General features: G+C 38.7%; 1 protein-coding gene across 3 annotated transcripts in view; it reads right to left on the reverse strand.

Moving 5' to 3' along the window:
• Positions 1–14,118: 14,118 nt before the first annotated feature.
• LOC134869787 (BMP/retinoic acid-inducible neural-specific protein 3-like) overlaps positions 14,119–20,035 on the reverse strand; it is a 46,164-nt gene continuing 40,247 nt past the window's right edge. For all 3 annotated transcript variants that reach the window (XM_063891689.1, XM_063891688.1, XM_063891690.1), the window contains exon 8: positions 14,119–16,016. In XM_063891689.1, the coding sequence (XP_063747759.1) occupies positions 14,900–16,016 (1,117 nt within the window). In that variant the 3' untranslated portion in view covers positions 14,119–14,899. The remainder of the gene's footprint in view (positions 16,017–20,035) is intronic.

Consider the following 20,035-nt stretch of genomic DNA (forward strand, 5'->3'; position numbering starts at 1 on the left):
TGAGCCCCTATCACTACATAGACTTAACCGTTATCTCACAAGGGACTCCCACCTGCAGTCCTGTGCATCGCTTCTCCCACTGTGTGCCTTCCAATCATCTTTTACCTTACTGCCGCTGCCTTTCTATTCATCTCTATTCCATCTCATCAGCTTTGTTTTGTTATATTTTTATCCTCAATTCTCCACCAACTCTCCCTTCCTTTTCTCCGCCTCTCAACCCGCATTCACTCTGACCATTTGTTCTCCTCTCTATCATCTCTGCCTCCCCTGTATTCCCCCTCCTCCTTGCTTCTTTTCTAACCCATCTACTATTTTCTCCTGTCCTCTCCGCCTTAACAGAGCCCCACATTATCCCCCTCCTGCTTCTATTAGGGCTACCCTGTCAGCCGCAAGCCTTAGTTAATCACTCAGGCAGCCAGGCAGCTCGCTGCCAGCTCCCTGGACACTAATAGCAAGACAAGCAGAGAGCCAAAGAGGGGGGGCGGGCGGACTCATTAGGAATACAGGTATTTAAGGAAATGGTCCATTTCAAATCAAAAGATCATTTGTCTCCCGCTCAAATAAAGGCTTTTGTGAGACAAAAACTTACATTAGGTCAGCTGCACATGTGAAGTGGTTGCCGCTGGCTACGCCTTGGCTGTTGACATTATCAATTTGATGCCTGATAAATACTTCAAGTGTACAATTGGCCGATCTTATCCCCAAAAGAGAGGTTTGGTTTGCTATCCGAAGGGATTTCTTTATGCTGACTCAATGGGCTACCATGCTGATGGGGCAAGACTGGATACAGTTGAAATATGACCTCCATTTGCCCAATGACATTAATTCAAATTAAGGAAAGGTTGCTGTCAAGCCTCTGAGGTAATCAATGTCTTTCAACTAATACCTTGATGGCCATATTGTGTTTGCATGGCTAAATCAAGAGTCAAAGCTAACAGGTAAAAAGGTGAATGACAAAACTTTTGGTCAAATAAGACTTTATTGTCTTAATGTTTTCATACAAAACCATAAATTGAATACTAACAGCTGAACTTCAATACATTGGACATGTGTAAAGTGAGAACATTACCACTTAGCAGGTTGAACGAAGAAGAAACAAAACACAGCTCCTCCACTAGAAACTAGTGATCAAAGATTAAAAAATGTAAAAACATCAATCACATTAATAATCTTCACAAGTTTGAAATACTCGCACTCATATTTTGGGGGAGATAAAACAGATACATGTGTTTCTTTATAACAAAGTAGTGCACTCCTAATTTGAAAGGGAAATCTTAGTTTTTCTGTTTTAGGTTTTACTGTTTCATAACAGGATTTCTGAATTATTGTCCATCAATTTTCCAACACTAAGCATCTATAAAGCCCCTGTCAGGGAGAGCTGCTGCAATTCCCCTCTGTATAATGTGCCAATTTTAGCAAATATGAGATAGTGTTGTGTAACTGATACTGGGCCAGAATTAAAATATAAAATGCAAACACAATCTAAAAGTCAATCCAATTAGGTCCAATAAAAAGGAAAAATAGCCGTATCAGTATATTAATTGAGGGCCATGTGGGCAATAAGCTGAACGATTCTCATGTTCAGGCTATATGGGATGAAAAGCATTGATGCCTGAAGAACATTTTCAGCAAAGGGGCCGGGCGAGCAACTTAGTCCCCTCTGACAGTCAGGTAGCCTAATGAAATCCTTACAGAAGCTGACTAAAGAGAAACTAGGGAGTTAAAGGGAATGACATGTGGCATTATTCTGTCAGTCACTTGTGGCGCTGCTCATCAAAAGTAACTACACGAGGTCTCGCTGCATACTGTACAGTAAAGGTGATGACATACAGAGAGAAAAAAGAGCAACTTTTCACAAAAATAACCCAAGATTTGAACACTGTCACTTCTGACACATGTTCAGTTTGGGTGTTATTATGGAGAGAAGAGGTTATTGTATCCACCCCATGCATTCTAAAAATGTGTCCATTATCAATTAACCGAAGGAGTAAGACTTGCTGAACAGTGGGTACAGAGGAGGTGGACCTGTCACCATGCTGACATCCCTGTTATTAGAGGAACATGCTCAGGTGCAGTGGCTGGCAGTCTCCAGTGTTTACCGAGTAGCATCATTAGCCAGGCGTCTCACAGCCTTAAAATGTCATATATCCACAGTAATGAACTGTGAGAGCACGTACTATTCCCAAACTTCCCCACTGCAGCGCCCACATTAATCCAAATGTTCAAACTCTGCAACTCGAGTCCCTCCACTCATTAACAGTGGCAGATATCAAGATAGGAATAATGAGAAAGTGCCCGCAAGTCAGGACATATATTAAAGAAATAGAAAGAGCAAGTGAGAGAGAGAGTGAGAGAATAAATCCTGTCATAAATGGAAAAATACCCCGGAGGAATGGCCTCGGCATGGATGACAAACAGCATGGATTCATTTTGTTTGGAGACGATGACAGATTCTTCTTCTTGTGCTGGGAACATAATCATAGGAATGTACTACTCGTGTCACAGAACAAAATGATGCTGCCCATAATAAAGAATATTTTCATACACAGTTAGTTTATAAAGAAAGTCCGAAATATTCAGCTATAGATGCTTCAAGATGAAATGCGGTTGTTTCTAAAAAATAAGAATAAAAGGTTGTATACGACCCTATATCCATGTCCTGGAACAATAATAAAGTGAGTGCTTTGTATGAATATCAAGTTCTACTGAATAATGAAAGCAACATTTTATTTTATGCCACATGTCATTCCAAGTGGAAGCACATTGTGCTACTCTGAGCCTAAGGTACCGCAAAAGTTGTAGCTGCTAGCCGAAAAAGGCTGGTGTAAGACATTTTTTTGAGACATAACAGATGTAAACAGAAATAAAATGCACATATAGATGCAATGAAATTAAAACCATAAAGAAAGAGCAATACAATTAAACCAAATGATATCAGTAACTCATCACGAAAGTAGAGTAATAATCAATGAAAAAGTCTTAATAAACTTGAATAATTGAATATACACCAACAGCTCACCAACAGCTAATAGGATAAAGAAATGAAAACCAATAAAAAAGGTTAATAAAATAACAATTAAGTCCAGCTAACCACACCAAGCGAAAGGCACAGCTTAAAGGAATGTTAGTACTTTAGTTTTAAGAGACCCTTAGTGTTCCATGTGCTCCATCGTGTCGGAGCACTCTTAACATGATTGGGTTGGATGTTCCAGCAGCTTGAAGCATAAAAAGCTAAGGGCAGTTTCACCAATTATAGTTGGGACCCAGGGAATAACCAGATGGCCTGTTCCAGTTGACCTGAGGGGTCTAGCCGGTTCAGAGCTGACAAGCATGTCAGAGAGATATAGCTGGACCATGTAGGGTCTAAAAACACAACATTTTAAAATCAATTCAAAAATGTTCTGGAAGCAAGTGTGAAAACCTCAGCAAAGGTGTTGTATTCTGTTTTTGTAGGAATAACATATCAGTGATTCAGAGGAACTGCAGAACATTGTGATTTGTTTTGCTCAATCCGCAGCATGTTTGAGTAGTCTGTCTAAATGAAATTACAATTTGATTATTTATTTTGCACTTTTCTGACTTACAAAAAAATAATAGACCCCTCTCTCACACACACACACACACACACACAAACACACGCACACGCACACACACAGCACTCTTTCTCAGATGGTAGGAGGTTAATTATTATACACACATTTCTATCTTTTGCTCACCAAACGGAGAGATTGTTTATTCGTAGGTTAACATGATATATACACTAATTTGGAACATGCAAATGATCGAGGTCATCATAGATCATCAGGAAGAGATCGTATTGACTTGAAATCTTTCCCATTACTATGCAGAAATTGAATAAATATGGTTTTATTTCAGAGCATAAGACTGTCAAGATAAATGCCACACTGCACATCTCTTTTAGAAATGTCTTTTAAAAAAAGTACGACATCGAAAGCTCACATTCATGTCACATTGAGACATTTTGAATTGAATAAAGAGTAAATATATATATATATATATATAATGTCACAAACGCTATTATATTCATCTGACAGATATCATAAAATACACAGGAATAACAAAACAAACGGACATCTGATGCGATTGTGCCACACGTCATATCATATTTTAACTTGACGGCTCCGAGGAAAGGAATCTTATTTATAATGCCTCATACCTCAGCTCCCCTTAAAGAGTCCTTTTTCACCCCCTATGTTTACATCTCCTGTGTGTCGGTCTGTAACCCAAGAAATTAATGAATCAAGGATGTACAAAGTGCAATATTGGAAAGTTTTTTTCAGTGTCTGTGTTCAGATCAGCTGCTGAATTATCTCAGAACTAACTAGGAATATGATGGTAACAAGGAGCTTATTACCATCATATCAATCTCCTCTTTCGGCTAGTCGTTTATGCTTCTGTAGTTTATACATGTTGCCCCAGGTTACTCTGATTGGTGTTGTTTGCTGGTTATAAGAAATGGTTCCCACTAAAATATTGTATTAGTTCAGGAACATCCTGCATTTACTCAGGCACACGTTTCACATCCATGATGAAAATACCCAACGTTCATGCTGATGCTAACTGACACTTCACAGGAGGTGAAGTGTCAGTTAGCTTTGACTGCAGGACTACGGACAATTTAATGAGCCCCAGCTTTACTTACAGTATGTTAAGTCCAGTTCATGCGATGCATGAATTCCACGTAGGTTGGAAAGTGTAATTGGAAATGTGTTTCCTTAATAAAAATGAATATTTAAACTTTATGATCTCAGGAAAGGCTGCCACTCTCAACATTTCTGTTCTATGTGAAAGCATGATTAGAAAACCACTCGCACTTTTTTAAAGCTGTATTATTGTTTAATATTTGAATCTCCTGGACAAAATAAAATGCTGATGTAAATTATGCCTTACTTATCAAGAACAGTGGTCCCCCATGAAGGGCCTCTTTCAAGGATACATGGTAAAACTCTTGCATTTCGTAAAAAGAATGTGATGAGAAAACTGGAGTGTATACAAACAAAGTATGTTTGGATTTTGCTGTCCAACTGATTGGAAACGACAGCAACTACTTATGCAGACCATTTTTTTCATCCAATCTAGACTCCAATCAGTCTATCGCCTCACACTGACAACTTGTTCCTCTTATCTCCTCAACACTCAATCTCCTGTGTCTCAGGAGGCTGGGAAAAAAGACCTAGACTAATTTACATCCAGGACAGCGCTCAATCAGTTGCCTTGTTTTGATCAGCTTGCTGAATTATTGTGATTTGCAAATGCAACGCATCCCTGGAAGTGGCTTCAAGAGAAAGTGAAACATAAAGAGTATTTGGGCTTTAGCAACATTTTTGAGTTTTTTGATATACACCAACACTAAATGATGCCTTTATTTGTTGCCAAGACACTCAATCTGGTTGGGTAAATGAGCAAGTGTTCTGTGATTTTACCTTGAGATGACATGTTTTGGAAAGTCACACTGGCTGGGCTCTCTCTTGCTCTCAAATCACTCCATCACACGGACAGATGCCCAATAATGCGTTTGCCAGTCCGACAGCATCCACCACATTACTCACTCCATTTGCTGCAATAACACTGTACACACGGAAGTTTCAAAATATTATCTACAGAAGTGTTTAGCAGCAATGCATGATTGAGATGATTAAGGACAGTGTGGAGGCCGGGAGGAAGCAGGAAATTGGGATTTTGAAATAGGGTTGATTACTGATTTGGGTTAGCTGGGAGTGAACATTGCAACACAATTTCATTTACTACAAACATTATTTTCCAAGCCAAAAGTGTACTTGAATATAAATCTGGCAGTTTAGGACAAATCTAAGGTAGAAGGAAACACACATATGTTAAAGAGGACTAGGTCTATCAATAAATAATTGTGGACTAGATATAGAGTCAGATTGTTTCCCCTAAAGATGTATCTTTTTCTTTTAGGTCTGTCATTTTATTAATTTTTTTTAATCGATGTTTTGAGTCTTTGATGCATGATTTGTCACTGCAGGAAAAACACTTGAACTATTGTCATTAAATGCCACCACAGCTCCGTTAGCCTGTCAGAGTTGGGCTGTAGTGGGCCATCAGCTTTGATTGCTCCCTGGCCTGCGGTGGAGCTGCAGACTTGTATTTGGCGGCAGTGGGCAGGTGCAGGAAAAGGCCTTGATAATTGGCTGGCTAGTGTGGCTCGGGCCTCCGGTGGGGCTGGGCTTTGACTCCTGAGGAAGACACACAAAATGAGCTACTGCATCAAAAATTGAGGTTGGCAACCTCCTTGCACGTCTGGGCAATTTTTCAAATGAGCATTTCTCTGGCCCCAGAGGAGACCATGGTGCTCCTGCTATCATAAGCAATTGGAATAGAAATGGACACCAAATACTTTTTTGCTGGCATGCATAATTAGGTCGGGCAAGAGGGCAAGCTATGATGTTGAGAAGGGCGGCTGATAAAAGAGCGGGATGTGTTTTATTTCCTAAAGGAATGAGGTTAGTATATTTTTATTACTGTAGTTTTTCCTTTTGAGCCTCACATTTCTATTTTCTGGTTCTTTAAAGAATAAAAAGAGATCAGAGAAATGGTATTCAAATTCTAAAAAGAACAGTAAGGGCTTTGTTATGCATCCTGCTCCCAGTGACAGAGCTTTCAAAGCCTTGAGCAGAAATAGCTCCATTTTCACATCAGAGCTTTAAAACCTCTTTCAAAAGTGTGATGGTATACTAGACATCTGAGCGTCAGCTTTCTTTAATCAAAAAACAAATATAATGACACATGTTCCATATTGAAAGACAGAGTGAAGTGCCGGATCTACGTTTCCATTGCAAAGTCAAGCATGTTACTAGGATTTTAAATGGGATTTATCAATGATTGAGAAATGTGATCGCTGGAAAGTGGGTGTGATACTAAGCATGGAGTATTTGACTCTTTCTCTCACACCTGGCTCACCAGCACTGGGAAAGGAGGTGGACAAAAAGAAAGAAAGGATGACACAATTAGATGTGAAATAAAGAAATGTATGCCTACAGATACTTAATATCCATGATACAACTTTAATACAATTACAGGTACTAGCTAATGGGATGGGTTTGCTGGAGGATATGTCATTTGATTTATAATCACATTATAACTCTGCCTAATAACTCTTAATTGTGTCTTTCTGTAGTTAGTTCTTCATAGCTCAATTGTCCACAACACATCTGCACTACATTACACAAGCATTATCAGAGTTTTTGATTAGCTTGAGTTTATGCTGTTTACGGACAAAAACACTCAAATGCCAGACTGAAATCAAACAGTTGGTTAAAAAGAAATATTATAACCTCAGTGTTTCTGACCAAATGATGGATTTAAACCCACCATGTACTGTCATTTTTTTAATTCCTAAAAAACTGTTGGGATCTTTAGCAGCTACCTGTTTGACTATTTTCACCAGCTAGTTGCTAATCTGATTCTGCAATGATGCAATGCAATGGGAGAAGATCTATCCGAAAACTTTGGTTTGAGCAGGTTTTGGTTTTATGAATGTAAACGATCCCTTTTAGAAACGCTAATTATGTATATTGCATTTGGAGGATTGCAGTTTTGGAAACCATTAGCTTTTGTCTGATGATGATTCAGCCTAAAATTGACTTCTAAACTTGTAAAAAGAAATGTGGTTTTAAAAATTGTGTCTCAATTACAACTCCAGCCCTGCACCTGAAGTATTTCATTGGACTATAAACATTTGCCCGGCACAGTCTTGCCCCGGAAAACTAGAGATATCGCCACATGCTCCAAAAGCTCATCTTCTTTAGACAGTTGACATTGAGCTCTAAGATGGGCCAGTTGCTTTACTTTGTCTGTCTAACAATTGTTGCTAAGCATTTATGGTTTATCAGAACTTGCTAGCTAAAAAGTGCTTTTAGTGACTGGAAATTAAGCTGCTGAGAGAAGTTCTTGACAGAAGAAAAACCAAAAAGATGTGCTAAAAAGTAACGTTTAGGGTTCTTCATACTCCTTGGAGTTAATTAAAATTTGATGTGGGTCCATAACATGACTTTCTCGTCGGTACAGCTCTAAAGGCAACCAAGGAGGAACACAGCATTGCTGTAACTATAGGGAAGTTTGCAGTTGGAAATCCTCGAAGCTGTGCTTATCTTTCTACTCCATTATCTCAAATATTTTATTCACTTGAGGGCTTTTCTGAAATCTGATGATGTGAGGATAAAATACTTGCCCCTGATCCAGTTTTTAGCCTTCATCACGCTTGAACAGAATTTGGCAGTTGATTGAGGGACAAATTTGCATTTGGCCGAGCAAATCACTATTTTTATAGACCCCCTTTTGCAATTACATATTCTCTATGTTAATGTTACTTTCAGATAGAATTAGTTCTTTATGTGCTCCGATGCTCGCAGTCCATTAATTTAGTTTTATTGCCGCTAAATTAGATTCACTTACCCCCTCTAGCAAAGAAGCACATTGTGCATAAAAATAACTTATAACCCTAAACATTTGTTCTCTAAATATTCAGTTCAAGTACACTGTAGGTGGGCCACTTGAATGTCAATAACCTTCACGACTCCTTCATGTTTCAGACATTTATTGTTATATGAAGCAAATTACTCTGGCTCTCTTTTTAGATTGCAGTTCTTAAAGTCACAGGAGAGGACATTGTGTCTCTGCTTGCTTTGTTTCCGAGGGAATGTTTTCTCTGAGGATCTGGCATAGAGATGATGATAATATTATCACCTTCACCCACCGCATTCTCTACAAATGACACTCTTTCACTTTCATCCTTTCACACTATGTTTTAGTGCTACTATTAAGGCATTATGAGCATGCATGAGTGTTTTCTTTCTGTTGGAGAAAAAGGCTACGACGCTCTGGGTCACTTTGGGAATTGTGTCTGATTGCAGCTTGTGTGCTGAACTATGAAGTACATTTTCAAAGAGCCATGCAGATTGCTCTGTGGGGAACTGCGGCTAGGACTAGGCTGAGGAGAAACAACACAATGCTGAACAATAAAAGCAAAGCAGCACATGCTGATTGCGGAAGTATTTTGACTCTCAAATCGCAGAACATCTGTCTCTTGAGGAGGCAAATGGTTCTACTTCCAGCCCATCATGCAAACAAAAAATGTACCCACTGTTGTGTTGAACTAAGATCTAGACATAAACATTTGTATAGGAGCTAGAAAGGATTCATTATAAAAACAGAAAATATTACAATTTCAACATTTTTATTTAAATTTAAGAAGTGGATGCTGTCACCGTTATGTCAAATTGTTGGTCAATGGTTATTAAGCCTTGAGTCTGGCAATTTGGCAGAATTGACACACATGTTTAGCCTTTACACTGTATTGCAGAATTACTCAAAGGTTCCATTTAACTTTCATGAACTGAAAACACACTGTGAAAGCATTAATGTTGTCAGACAAATACACAGAGTGCACCCAAACCGGACGTGCGCATCACAATTTAGCCATTAGCTGTTTGCTCATTTACTCTAAATAAAAAATAAACAACATGCTGTGCGATTCAGACAATGAACTTGTCAGTAACACGTTTGCCGAAGTATAACATTTTGGAAAAGTAAGGTCACTTTCTCATAGATTTCTATACACTCGTACTTCATTATGCCACCAGAAAAGTTGCCCCCTGCTGGCTAATAGAGGCACTTCCAGTCTGGAATATGTTTTCAACCTAGAGCAAGCCTTATGTGTGTCATGGTTATATTTTCTGAGAAAACATGCACTTGAATGAATCACATTTGTTTTAGCCTTGCAGGAAATAAAATCTTGAACAGTTATTAAATGGAAAATCTGTTCACATATTGACACTACCTTGATCAGCATTTGCTTTGAATACAATTTCTGTTAATTGGAACGAACAAAATTAATGTTTTGGCTGGAGAGCTAAATGATTCTGTTTTGTGTTTTCATCAAGGCATTATTGCCGTCTTATCGTGTGATAGGGATCACTCTGGGCGATTTGAGTCTTTGAACCTGCATTTCCACAGTCTCCGCTTTCATCCTCTGAAATGGTTAAAGATCAAGGGGAGAAAGAGAATGGCTTTGTGAGGAGCAGCTGCATACTAGACGTGTACAGCACAGAGCAATTTATGGTCACAGGAAGTGATGGTTTATTTTTATGGCTTATGGAGTAAGACATAAACCCCAGCAAATTACAACAGACTGCTACAAACCAGTTAAAGAACCACCTGAGATAACGGGCTTTGATGCAGTATCCACCCCACCCCCCACCTGCAGCAGCCATCCATCCGCACAAATCCAAAATATAATCTTAGGCACTGAAATCCTATTCCTGTTACCACAAGCATCATATGCATTGCTGAATATCTTGATAATCTGCCAAATGTGGTAGTCTGTAGCTTTAATCTAAAAACAATACAAATATATAGTATCACATGCTCTGTAAAGAGCTATCACACCACGAAAAAGAACACTTTTTATCCTGCCTCATATACTGAATTGATGTCCAAAGGAATGAATTACACTTTAATGATAAAGAAAGGCTGACATATTATTTTTCTGTAAATCTGTTTTGCATAGATTACCTGACCTCTTAAAGCAGGAAAAGAAAATTACAGCTAATTTTCACTCAAGAAGAAAAGTTTGACTGTTGAATATTACTACAGGAAGGTATATAAAAGGGAGCTCTTAACGGAATGGCTCCCCATTATATTCACTTTCCACTTTTTTTTGTTGCAGTATGAGAAGAATCTTAAATGTTGCTGTCTCAATTGTGGCTATTTTTCTTAATCTCTCTGATGTGAAACATCTCTTTTTCTGATTGAACAAGTTCTTTGAATATTATATTACTCTTTGTATACATTTAAATGTGCCATAGAATGGAAACCTGTATTTACCTTGGCATAGTTGAATAAGGAGAGTTCGGTACATTGAACTGACATACTGTGAATCTCAGACACAATTGTTCTCCTTCACGTGCACATCATGAATATGCATATCACAGCAGTAAAACGGGCGAATTACAACAGTCCCTGTGTGTGACGTCACACACGGTAGTCCAGCCCCAACATTTGCATACACCAGCTGCTGGAAACACTAACGCTAACACTTACCACTCCGTAACGTTGCTCTCCAATCTCCGACCAACTGGCGGTTCTTCAAATTCATCGGTTTCCTCCTCCGATAAAGGCTCAAACATGTAAGGTTGGATGCAAATAGCCTCCATGGTTCATCTCTCACAGTTTCGCAAACTTCACTTACTTCTGCGGGCTCTGAGGCAGCCATGGATCACTCCTTATAAACCAGCCATCAGAGCAGAGCTCATCAAAATTATTTAAATGAGCCCCAAATAAGGCAATTCAGCTTGTTTCATTCTAGGACCAAATCATAGAGTTGTAAATGGGCCTGTAAAACCGCATCTGGACATTTTTTGGATCAACTAAAGTTATATACCTTCTTTGCAGATATCAGAGAACAATTTAAAATACCAGATAGATGCTTTCTATGGCCGCTTTAAACAACAAAATATAATATGCTTAAGTATAACATGTGAACTCCTCATCTGGCTGGATTAACAGCCACCTCCTAGATATTGAATTCATTGTATCCTCCCAGAATTGGAAGAGACTTCTGAGCATTTCTGTTATAGGTTTTAGGACGGATCAGGGAATATTTCCCTGGAAAATGTAAGCCTGAGACAGAGGGCCAAAAAATGGTTTGTTGTGAGTTCTTGACAATTCAAGTTACAAGTGTGCTAAATTTGAATAAATTCACTCAAGGAGCTCATGAGATAGAAATACCAGTAGACATCAACATCAAAAATATAATTCCTATAAAAAGCAGATGATAAAAAAAAAACAATCCTCTCACACTTTAATCTGCTTATGTTGCACACTACAGATGTGTGTAAGACACATTAATAACAGCTGGCCTCTACGGTACGAGCATTTTAACTGAATTTGAATTGTCATAGTAGCAAGAGCACAGGTGATATCGATATAATTAACAATGACACAGTCCATAAAGTGACACAGTAAGCTATTCAAGTAAACCAGCATGCACAACACCAGGGCCTCCCCTAAGTGTAATGTAGCTCATTAAGGTTGTTAAATACTGTGCTTCTCCCACCATGAGTTGTCAAAATCGTTGCTGTGAAAAAAGTCCATTACAGGTGGTTGATCAATACACAGCACATTGAGACCCATTTTTTTCCAATTGTGAAACCACCCAATACTCTATTGTGACAACGGGTTAGGGTTAGGGTTATGGCTTTCTAAGATCACATCATGGACATTAGTGTTAAGATGCTTAACTCAGTACTTATTTGGCAGCGGTTTCATCCCTGATGCTTTGCACAACTTGATTTGGGGATTTTCTGCCGTTCCTCTCCGCACTTGTATGTTCGATTGGTTTCAGAGTATGGCTGGGGCTCAAGGACAATAGTAGAGTTGTCCCGAAGCCACCCTTGCTGCCTTAGCTGTTTATTCAGTACTTTTGGTTAAGTACTTTCTAGGGCCCACTGTGTTCTTGGCAACCTCCAATGCAGCAGGATTGTCTTTTGTGCCTCGATACAACCTTGTGTCTGAGCTATGCAGGCTGGTCCTTTGACCACATGCTTTGTGGTTTTTGCTTTGATAAGCATTATTGCTGTGAAACCTCATATACAGTATACAGGTTTGGCTTTCAATAAACTGAATTTACAACAGGTGGAATCCAGTCAAGATTTACAACCAGCTTGAATGTGTTTAAGGGGCACTAGAGCAACATTTTAAGTGTGACAGTACATTCTGCGTCTTTTTTACCATGCATGATGATGACAAAAGGCCTATTATTTTATAATAACTCAATTTAATGTTTGATTATTTTTAAACATAGCTAGTAACCAACACCTAAGCTTTGAAATTTCAAGTCTTGAAATTGTCATAATCACAAAGAAAATATGACATTGGCTTCCCAATAACATTATCCGTCTTCATCCAAAAAATGTCATGTTATCATAAATAATCGAGCCCCCAAAAGGTCTGTAAACCGCTTTTGCTCAACAAACAGAAATCGTTTGGTTGCTTAAGAAGGTTGATTATCGTTGTGGATATGGTGTCTATTGTGTATTGATTTATCTGAACATGAACCTATTGTGGAAATATGGATACATTACATATTTGCTAGTTTTTCAGCTCAAATTTGACAAACATTGTGTGACCTGCCCAACTAGGGTAATCAAAATACAACACCTTAGACATTTGGCATTAGACTTCAATCTGTTCTTTCACAATATTGTGACACCTAATAAATAAAAAAAGTCAACGTAGCACTCCTCCTAAAGGCTGTTCTTCTCTGTGTTGGCTTTTTTTGCAGCACATTTGCAGCATGTTTCTGAGTATTGATTTTGAATTTCTGTATGTGATTTTCAATTGGCACTGTTTCCGAAACTGGAGCATGTTTATTCCTTTCTAGAAATGTTTTGAGTTGTAAAACATTTTTCCCTTGACAGCAGTGGCTCAGTCTGCAGGGGCTTGGACTGGGAATTGTAGGGTCGCCGGTTCAAGTCCCCAAACAGACTTGAAATATGGAAAGTGGACTGCTACTTGGAGAGGTCCCAGTTCACCTCCTGGGCCCTGCTGTGGTGCCCTTGAGCAAGGCACCAGACATCTCTCTCCCCATTGCTCCCCGGGCGCTGCACGATAGCTGCCCACTGCTCCTAGTACTAGGATGGGTTAAATGCAGTGGACCAATTTCACTGTGTGTGCTCTGCTGTGTGCATGTATGTGACAATAAAGAGGGTTTCATCCTCCGATTCTATCTATTATTATTAAGCCATTGCATTTGCATGTTTGGCCTTGAAGAGCTGGTGCCCTGACAACAGATCCAGATGCATTTGAAAGTGCCAGCATAACAGAGAAATGCTTTTATAAAATGCTTTATGTGAAGTCAAGCTAAAGTGGCGCTGTACGACGGACAGTGCCGTGCGATAGCAGAAAAAGCACAGGTGTTATTAATACCCTTAACGAGCTGCTGCAATCAAGCTTGAGGAGTGACAGCTGCTGTGAAAAAGTACTTGTATTCCTTGTATAAAAAGTACACCATCTATAGACCACACATAAAAATGTTTTTATTTAGTGTATTAACAAATTGTATCATACATTTTATAGACACTGTTTTTTTTTAGTTTTTTTTTTACTTTGTCACAAACAACAGCATTATAAAAATAAAAGCACATGTAACATATACTGTGATCATGGTGTCGTTTTTATCAGCAAATCTGGAATAATACATTGTCTATTTGTTTGTTTATTGAGTTGTTGTTTGTCATTTTCTTACAAAAATGTGTATTACAGTTTTAAAAAATGAGTTTATTGTCGAATGGAAAGCTAAAAACAATGAGGTGCCCATCATGTGCCAGGTTATAAGGGAGGTCCATGGTAGTAAAACAAGGATATATGTTTATCTTTGTACTGAGGGGGAAGTAAATGTGATGAGAAAAGTACAAACAAAAAAACATGCTGGTGTTGAGATGTTTATATCTGTGAGATGCTTACATTGCTTGGGTAATACTTCAGCAAAAGCTTTTGTTTACTTACGTGAGCGATTTCAATTTGTGCAACCTACAAACGTCATCACACTGGCAACATATCAGTGATGGCAGAGATTTAAACTTATACTATCGACTGTCAAAGTTATTATTTTCATCCGTAGAGGAACGGAAAAAAGCTACAGCATGAGGCAAATTTGGTGCTCCTTAAATCTACAATGTTGTACAAATTTATACGAAAGCTGACATGAGGATCTAAAATGCGCTCTTGAGATCCATGAAAACAACAAAAATGTCCCCCAAATGTCCCTTCCTCGGCTCCAGAATTGCTCTTAACCGTCATCATGCCTGTGTGATAACTTCTCCGCCATCTGTGCACCTGGCCTCCTGCCCACTTATTAGCTACATAATTTGGTAGTTTCGTATTCCAACGAGTTGGGCTGCTTGGCACTGAAAGTCTGCAGCGCTGCCTGGATCCTGGCAACGTCCGTGGTGGACAGTTTGAGCCGGTGGCGCAGCAGACAGGAGAAAAGGTCCAGAGGCTGAGCTCCGGGCGGGGAGAGCCTGTTGACCCTGTCCCGGATCTCAAGCAGCTGCAGCAGGGCCGAGTCCTGCGATCCCTGAGTATATGGGTAGTCAAGCTGTAAAATCAAGTCCTGGATCGCATCTGGGTCAAAATGCATACTATAGCCATACACCTGGATGCTGTTTATCTTCATGTAGCCAAGATTTTTCCCCGGTTCCATGTACTCCAAGGGTTCATAATATACAGTTCCATTCCCACTACTCGAGGGCCCTCTAATCCGGCTGCGCAGGTAAAAGTGGACTGTCTCAAAAAATGTTTTCCACTTGTTGCCCAAAGTCAAAGTCCAGTTGTAGCAGTCATAGGGAAGGTCTAATTTAGTCCTTTCCCAGTCTGGGTAGTTGTCCTGTTCAGTGGGCATGATCCAACTCTCTGAATGGCTCCCCCCAAACGGATTGATATACACAGACAGCAAGGGGTCCAGAGTGCTGTTCTTGGTAAGGCAGATCTGTAAAGACATCCCCAGGAGCATGTGGACATGGTTTGACTTATATTTATTACTTTTCAGCGTCAGCAGCATCCTCTTCCGCCATGATGGGTCAAACCAGTTATTCAGCCTGACATCGTTGCTGACAAAGATCCCGTGGATGCTGATGCGGTTGTCACGTCTCTGCAGAAGGTAGCGCAGCTCCAGGTCCTGTAGGTCCGTCTCGAAGCCGATGTAGTGATCCGTGGAGTCAGGTACTTCGTTGCGGCACAAGCCCTGACTCAGCATGTAACCCTGGTTACAGGTGGCGCAGCGGGAGCGGTTCTCGTAGGAGCAGGAGGCACAGGATGTGCCTTCGCCCACCGTGCAGGGGATCACACCCTGGCAGGGGGGGTGCTCGTAGGGACAGGAGCAACTCCGGGTATCCTCCAGGTAGGAGCCAATGTGGTTGTTCTCACTGCAGTACATGATGGAGAGGATGTAGTTCAGCCAGTAGCTGAAGGGCCTGTTGCAAAAAAAAATAAAATAGAAGTATGTAAGATTTACAGTTAATACAAGATAACCTCTTCCTTAGAACCACATGAATACAAGTATTAACTGTATATGGGATTTAATAAGAAATATAATAAATAGAGTTGTGTAACGAGGTCTTTTTACCTGAAAACAAAAGTTAAAAACACGTTTTTCTTTTTGTTTAAAATTTAATTAGTGTTTATCCTGTTCCCCTTTTGTTATTTTTTCTATAATCTATATTTAAAAAAGTTAATTAAAAATGTAAAAGTTTAATTATCAAGTTCTGTCTTTGCTTTTACCGTAAACACAAAGTTACTTTTATTACACATCCATAAAAGGTACAAATGAAATGAAATAAACCATTGCTCAAAACCACATAAACAAAACTGTACCAAGGCACCTCAAAATGTAAACACTTCTTTTTCATTTTAAACTGCACTAGGAAAAAATATGTTTAAAAAAACATATTGCTAAATGTGATATATGGCATCCAACTAATGCCTTTAATTATATGAAACCTAGTTTAACCTTTAGCTTCCGTGTTGTAATTTTAAGACAAGTGATATAATTGGTTTGAGATGTACTGTGTGTTTACATTTGAATTTTTAAGTAATAAAAAATACAGCATAACATCTCCTTAGTCAGCTTCCTAATAACGACGTGGGTGAGGGCAGTATGGCTGAAGGTCAACCGTCCTACACAGATCTGTATTGCTTCATATTCTCCAGAGATTCACACCAGCCCACATTTAAATGTTACATAGAAAATACGTAACACCATAAAATCCTTCTAGAAATGCTTCTCTGCCCACATATTTCGGGTATTTTTGGTCAGAAATACAAGTCTAAAGATGTAATGTTAGAGAATAACAGTCCATAGTTCTATATTTTAGTTTAGCACTAAAAAGTTAGCCAATTTGAATTATCAAATGACAATGACAATACCTCCTAGGGTGTGATAAGCTCATCGCAGAACAATGATTTTTCATTCGGATTCTGATTACTTTGTTGTTACACTTTGATTGATGCTGTAGAAGAAAGCCTCATCTTTTAAAATCAAAATGCCTGGGTTTGTTTTGTTAAAAAAATGAAAGCAGATGGCCGACATGCCTAGAATATAATGTTGTAGATCAGTCTTTTCATTCACTTTGTTCCACATCTGTCACATTTCTGAGTCCCTCCCTTTTCTTCTCGTGCAGAGTAAGCAGTTTTGTTAGTTTGGTCATTTGCAGCTGTTAAATGAAATTAGGGCAAACAAAAGTGCATGTACAAGTCATTTAAATTCAACAAATGTATTTTTGAACATTGTTCCCAGCAGTTGTGTGACTATTTAAAAAGCTGGGCTTCAGAGTGTGTGTGGCCCTGGAAATGTTACCTTTAATGATGAATATTAGATCAAAGGCATCCAAAGTGAGACATGTTTCTTTTCACAACTTTACAAACCAAGTGTAGAGCAAACAAAAGGCATATTTTAGTGCTTTTAAACAGGGTCTACATCAGTGCATTTCCCATTTCTACACAGAAATAAATACTAAAGCAGTGTGTGGTGCTGACTTTTCTTTACCAAAAATGTGATGAGAAACAATAAAAACTGTCAAATGCATGCGAGTGCACACAGCATGCCATGGCCAAGTACAACAAATGAAAGCAATTTGCAATCGTTTATAACAGAACGCTCAAACTCAACTAATGACTGAATTTACTCTGATACATTTTACATGAAGCTCTAAATTGGAAAACTGCTCCACATAGCTAATGAGTGCAGAAAAAAATGTCCTTTATTAGCGTGATCATTTTTGTTTCATTTTATACAACATATTTAAATGCAATTTGTTTTAATTAACTGTATGACAAAGAAACACTATTGTCTCAGCTTCAGGAACCCATCATTATTCCATAGACATGCCAAACTGAGTGTGATAACACCATACTACTGTATGCTTGTTGATGATAGAAGTACAAAAAACAAGAAAGTAACATTTTCAATTCAGTTGCATGTTGTATGTTTAACATATACCACTTTACAACTTCAGTCTCCAATACTGCGAATGACTCTGTTGCTGCATTTATCAAGCAATACAAACAATTGAGAAAAACTGTCTTTATTCCAATGCCTTAAATATTTGAGAGTAAGAGGCATTCTGTAATTTCTAAAGGGGCCTTATTGTTCTTTTGGGATTTCCCCTTTCCTTTAATGTGTTATCTAGGTTTTTGCACATGTAATTGGTCCACAAAGGCTGAAATCCCACAAGTTCACAAGTTTCTCTCCCACATACTCCCTCCTGCCTGAAAATACCTCAATTATAGTCCATTGTTTACTTCCGCGACATAGTGACACACACTTGCGCTTCTGTTGGCTAGCACTACAACAAATTGTTTGTGACAGGCTAAGGGGCGGGACATCTCTAAGGGTTTGAGATTGTCGATCACAACAGACCAATCAGAACACACTGGGCTCTCGAGGGCAAAAACAGGTGCAGCAGAGGCAGTAAAACACAATTATAAAACCAGAAAATTAACAGAATAGGGCCCCTTAAATAGACTCATGCAATACTACTGTCCATGTCTTAGGAGAAGTTTGGTTTTAGGAATGTTGACTCTATTTAGGATTCAGAAAACCAATGCCTTTTAAAACTTTTTAATGACCTGTGTGAACCCTGAGTTGATACAATGTGCTAACATCACCCAGCTCCTCTGAAACTCATCAGTTAGAGTCAGTTGTGCATATCTCACTTCCAGAGTGGAGGCTGTGCACAGCAAGTGAGAGGAAGCCTTCCTGCCATCACAAAGCGCATCGTGTCAGCAGGACATGTAAACTGTCATGCAGACGCAGTATGCAGTGTGGACCAAAGAGAAGCCGGGTGTTCATTCTGCAATCTGTTCATTGTCTGCCAGCTCAATTCACACTGATCAATGCATCACACTATCTTTCTCCTTCTGCTGCAGATTCAATTTCCACTAGGGAGCAAAACTTTTCCCCTAAAGAAGATACACTCAATTATTTCCTCTTAAAAGCAATATTTGTTTGCTTGGTGAACCAAAAAAACATTAGTATGGCGGCTCCATCGATAATATTCTGACACCTTGTAATTTCAGACAGTGCAGCTTCCGGAAAAATAATTACTATTTTATTATTTCCAGACCAGGGAGTTACACTACTGTAGAACCCCAGAAATGGATCTGTGCACTTTGTCATAAGCATTTCATATTTCTGTTAATGTTGTTCCTCATTGTTCATACTGATGCAGAGATACATAAACATTTCTTTTGAATAATGATGGGGAAAAAAAACGTTCATTCATTAAAAAGGTCATTAGGTACTAAGGAACGATGTTGTAGAATATTGACAATCAGTGCACAATGTAAAATAGTGTAGTATCACACTTGTCGACATTTGACATGTAATTTAGTAATGCATTTTGTGCAAATCTTTTAAAGCAATGATTTCCTACCGTAAAAATGTGTGAGGCTGATTAATGAACTAATGGACTCCTGCTTAGATCTTTTGAGAGCACCAGGGTATATCACAGCAGGATCCACAATATCCAGTTTAAGAATTTACTCTCACTCCTAATATATGTTTTATTGCACTAATACGGCTCCCTCTAAATTTGCCTCAGATACTCTAAAGCTGGATTTAATACAAATGCACTTATGGGTGTGCCTTTTTATTAGCTCATCACTTACACGTCACTTAAAACTGCATCATCTTATTTCATTGTAATTAAATAGTGCTATAGGTAAGCATTTGTACTGGCACTTGCTTTTGAACAGGGAGTCTTTTTGCATCCGACTAGAATCACCCTTTTAAATTTAAACTGTAAATAATGAAACTAACCAAACAAATAAAAACACATCCTTAAGAAAAACACTTGAATCTATTCAGTTTTGTAAAATGTAATATTAGTCATAAAAACTGATAATTTGAGGCAAATTACGACATTCAAAGCAATATAAGTCAATATGAGATAATGAGGGATATGATATGTGCTTCATCAATAGGATCTGTTGT

Source organism: Eleginops maclovinus, chromosome 9 (genome assembly GCF_036324505.1).
Source record: "Eleginops maclovinus isolate JMC-PN-2008 ecotype Puerto Natales chromosome 9, JC_Emac_rtc_rv5, whole genome shotgun sequence".
Taxonomy (NCBI): Eukaryota; Metazoa; Chordata; class Actinopteri; order Perciformes; family Eleginopidae; genus Eleginops; species Eleginops maclovinus.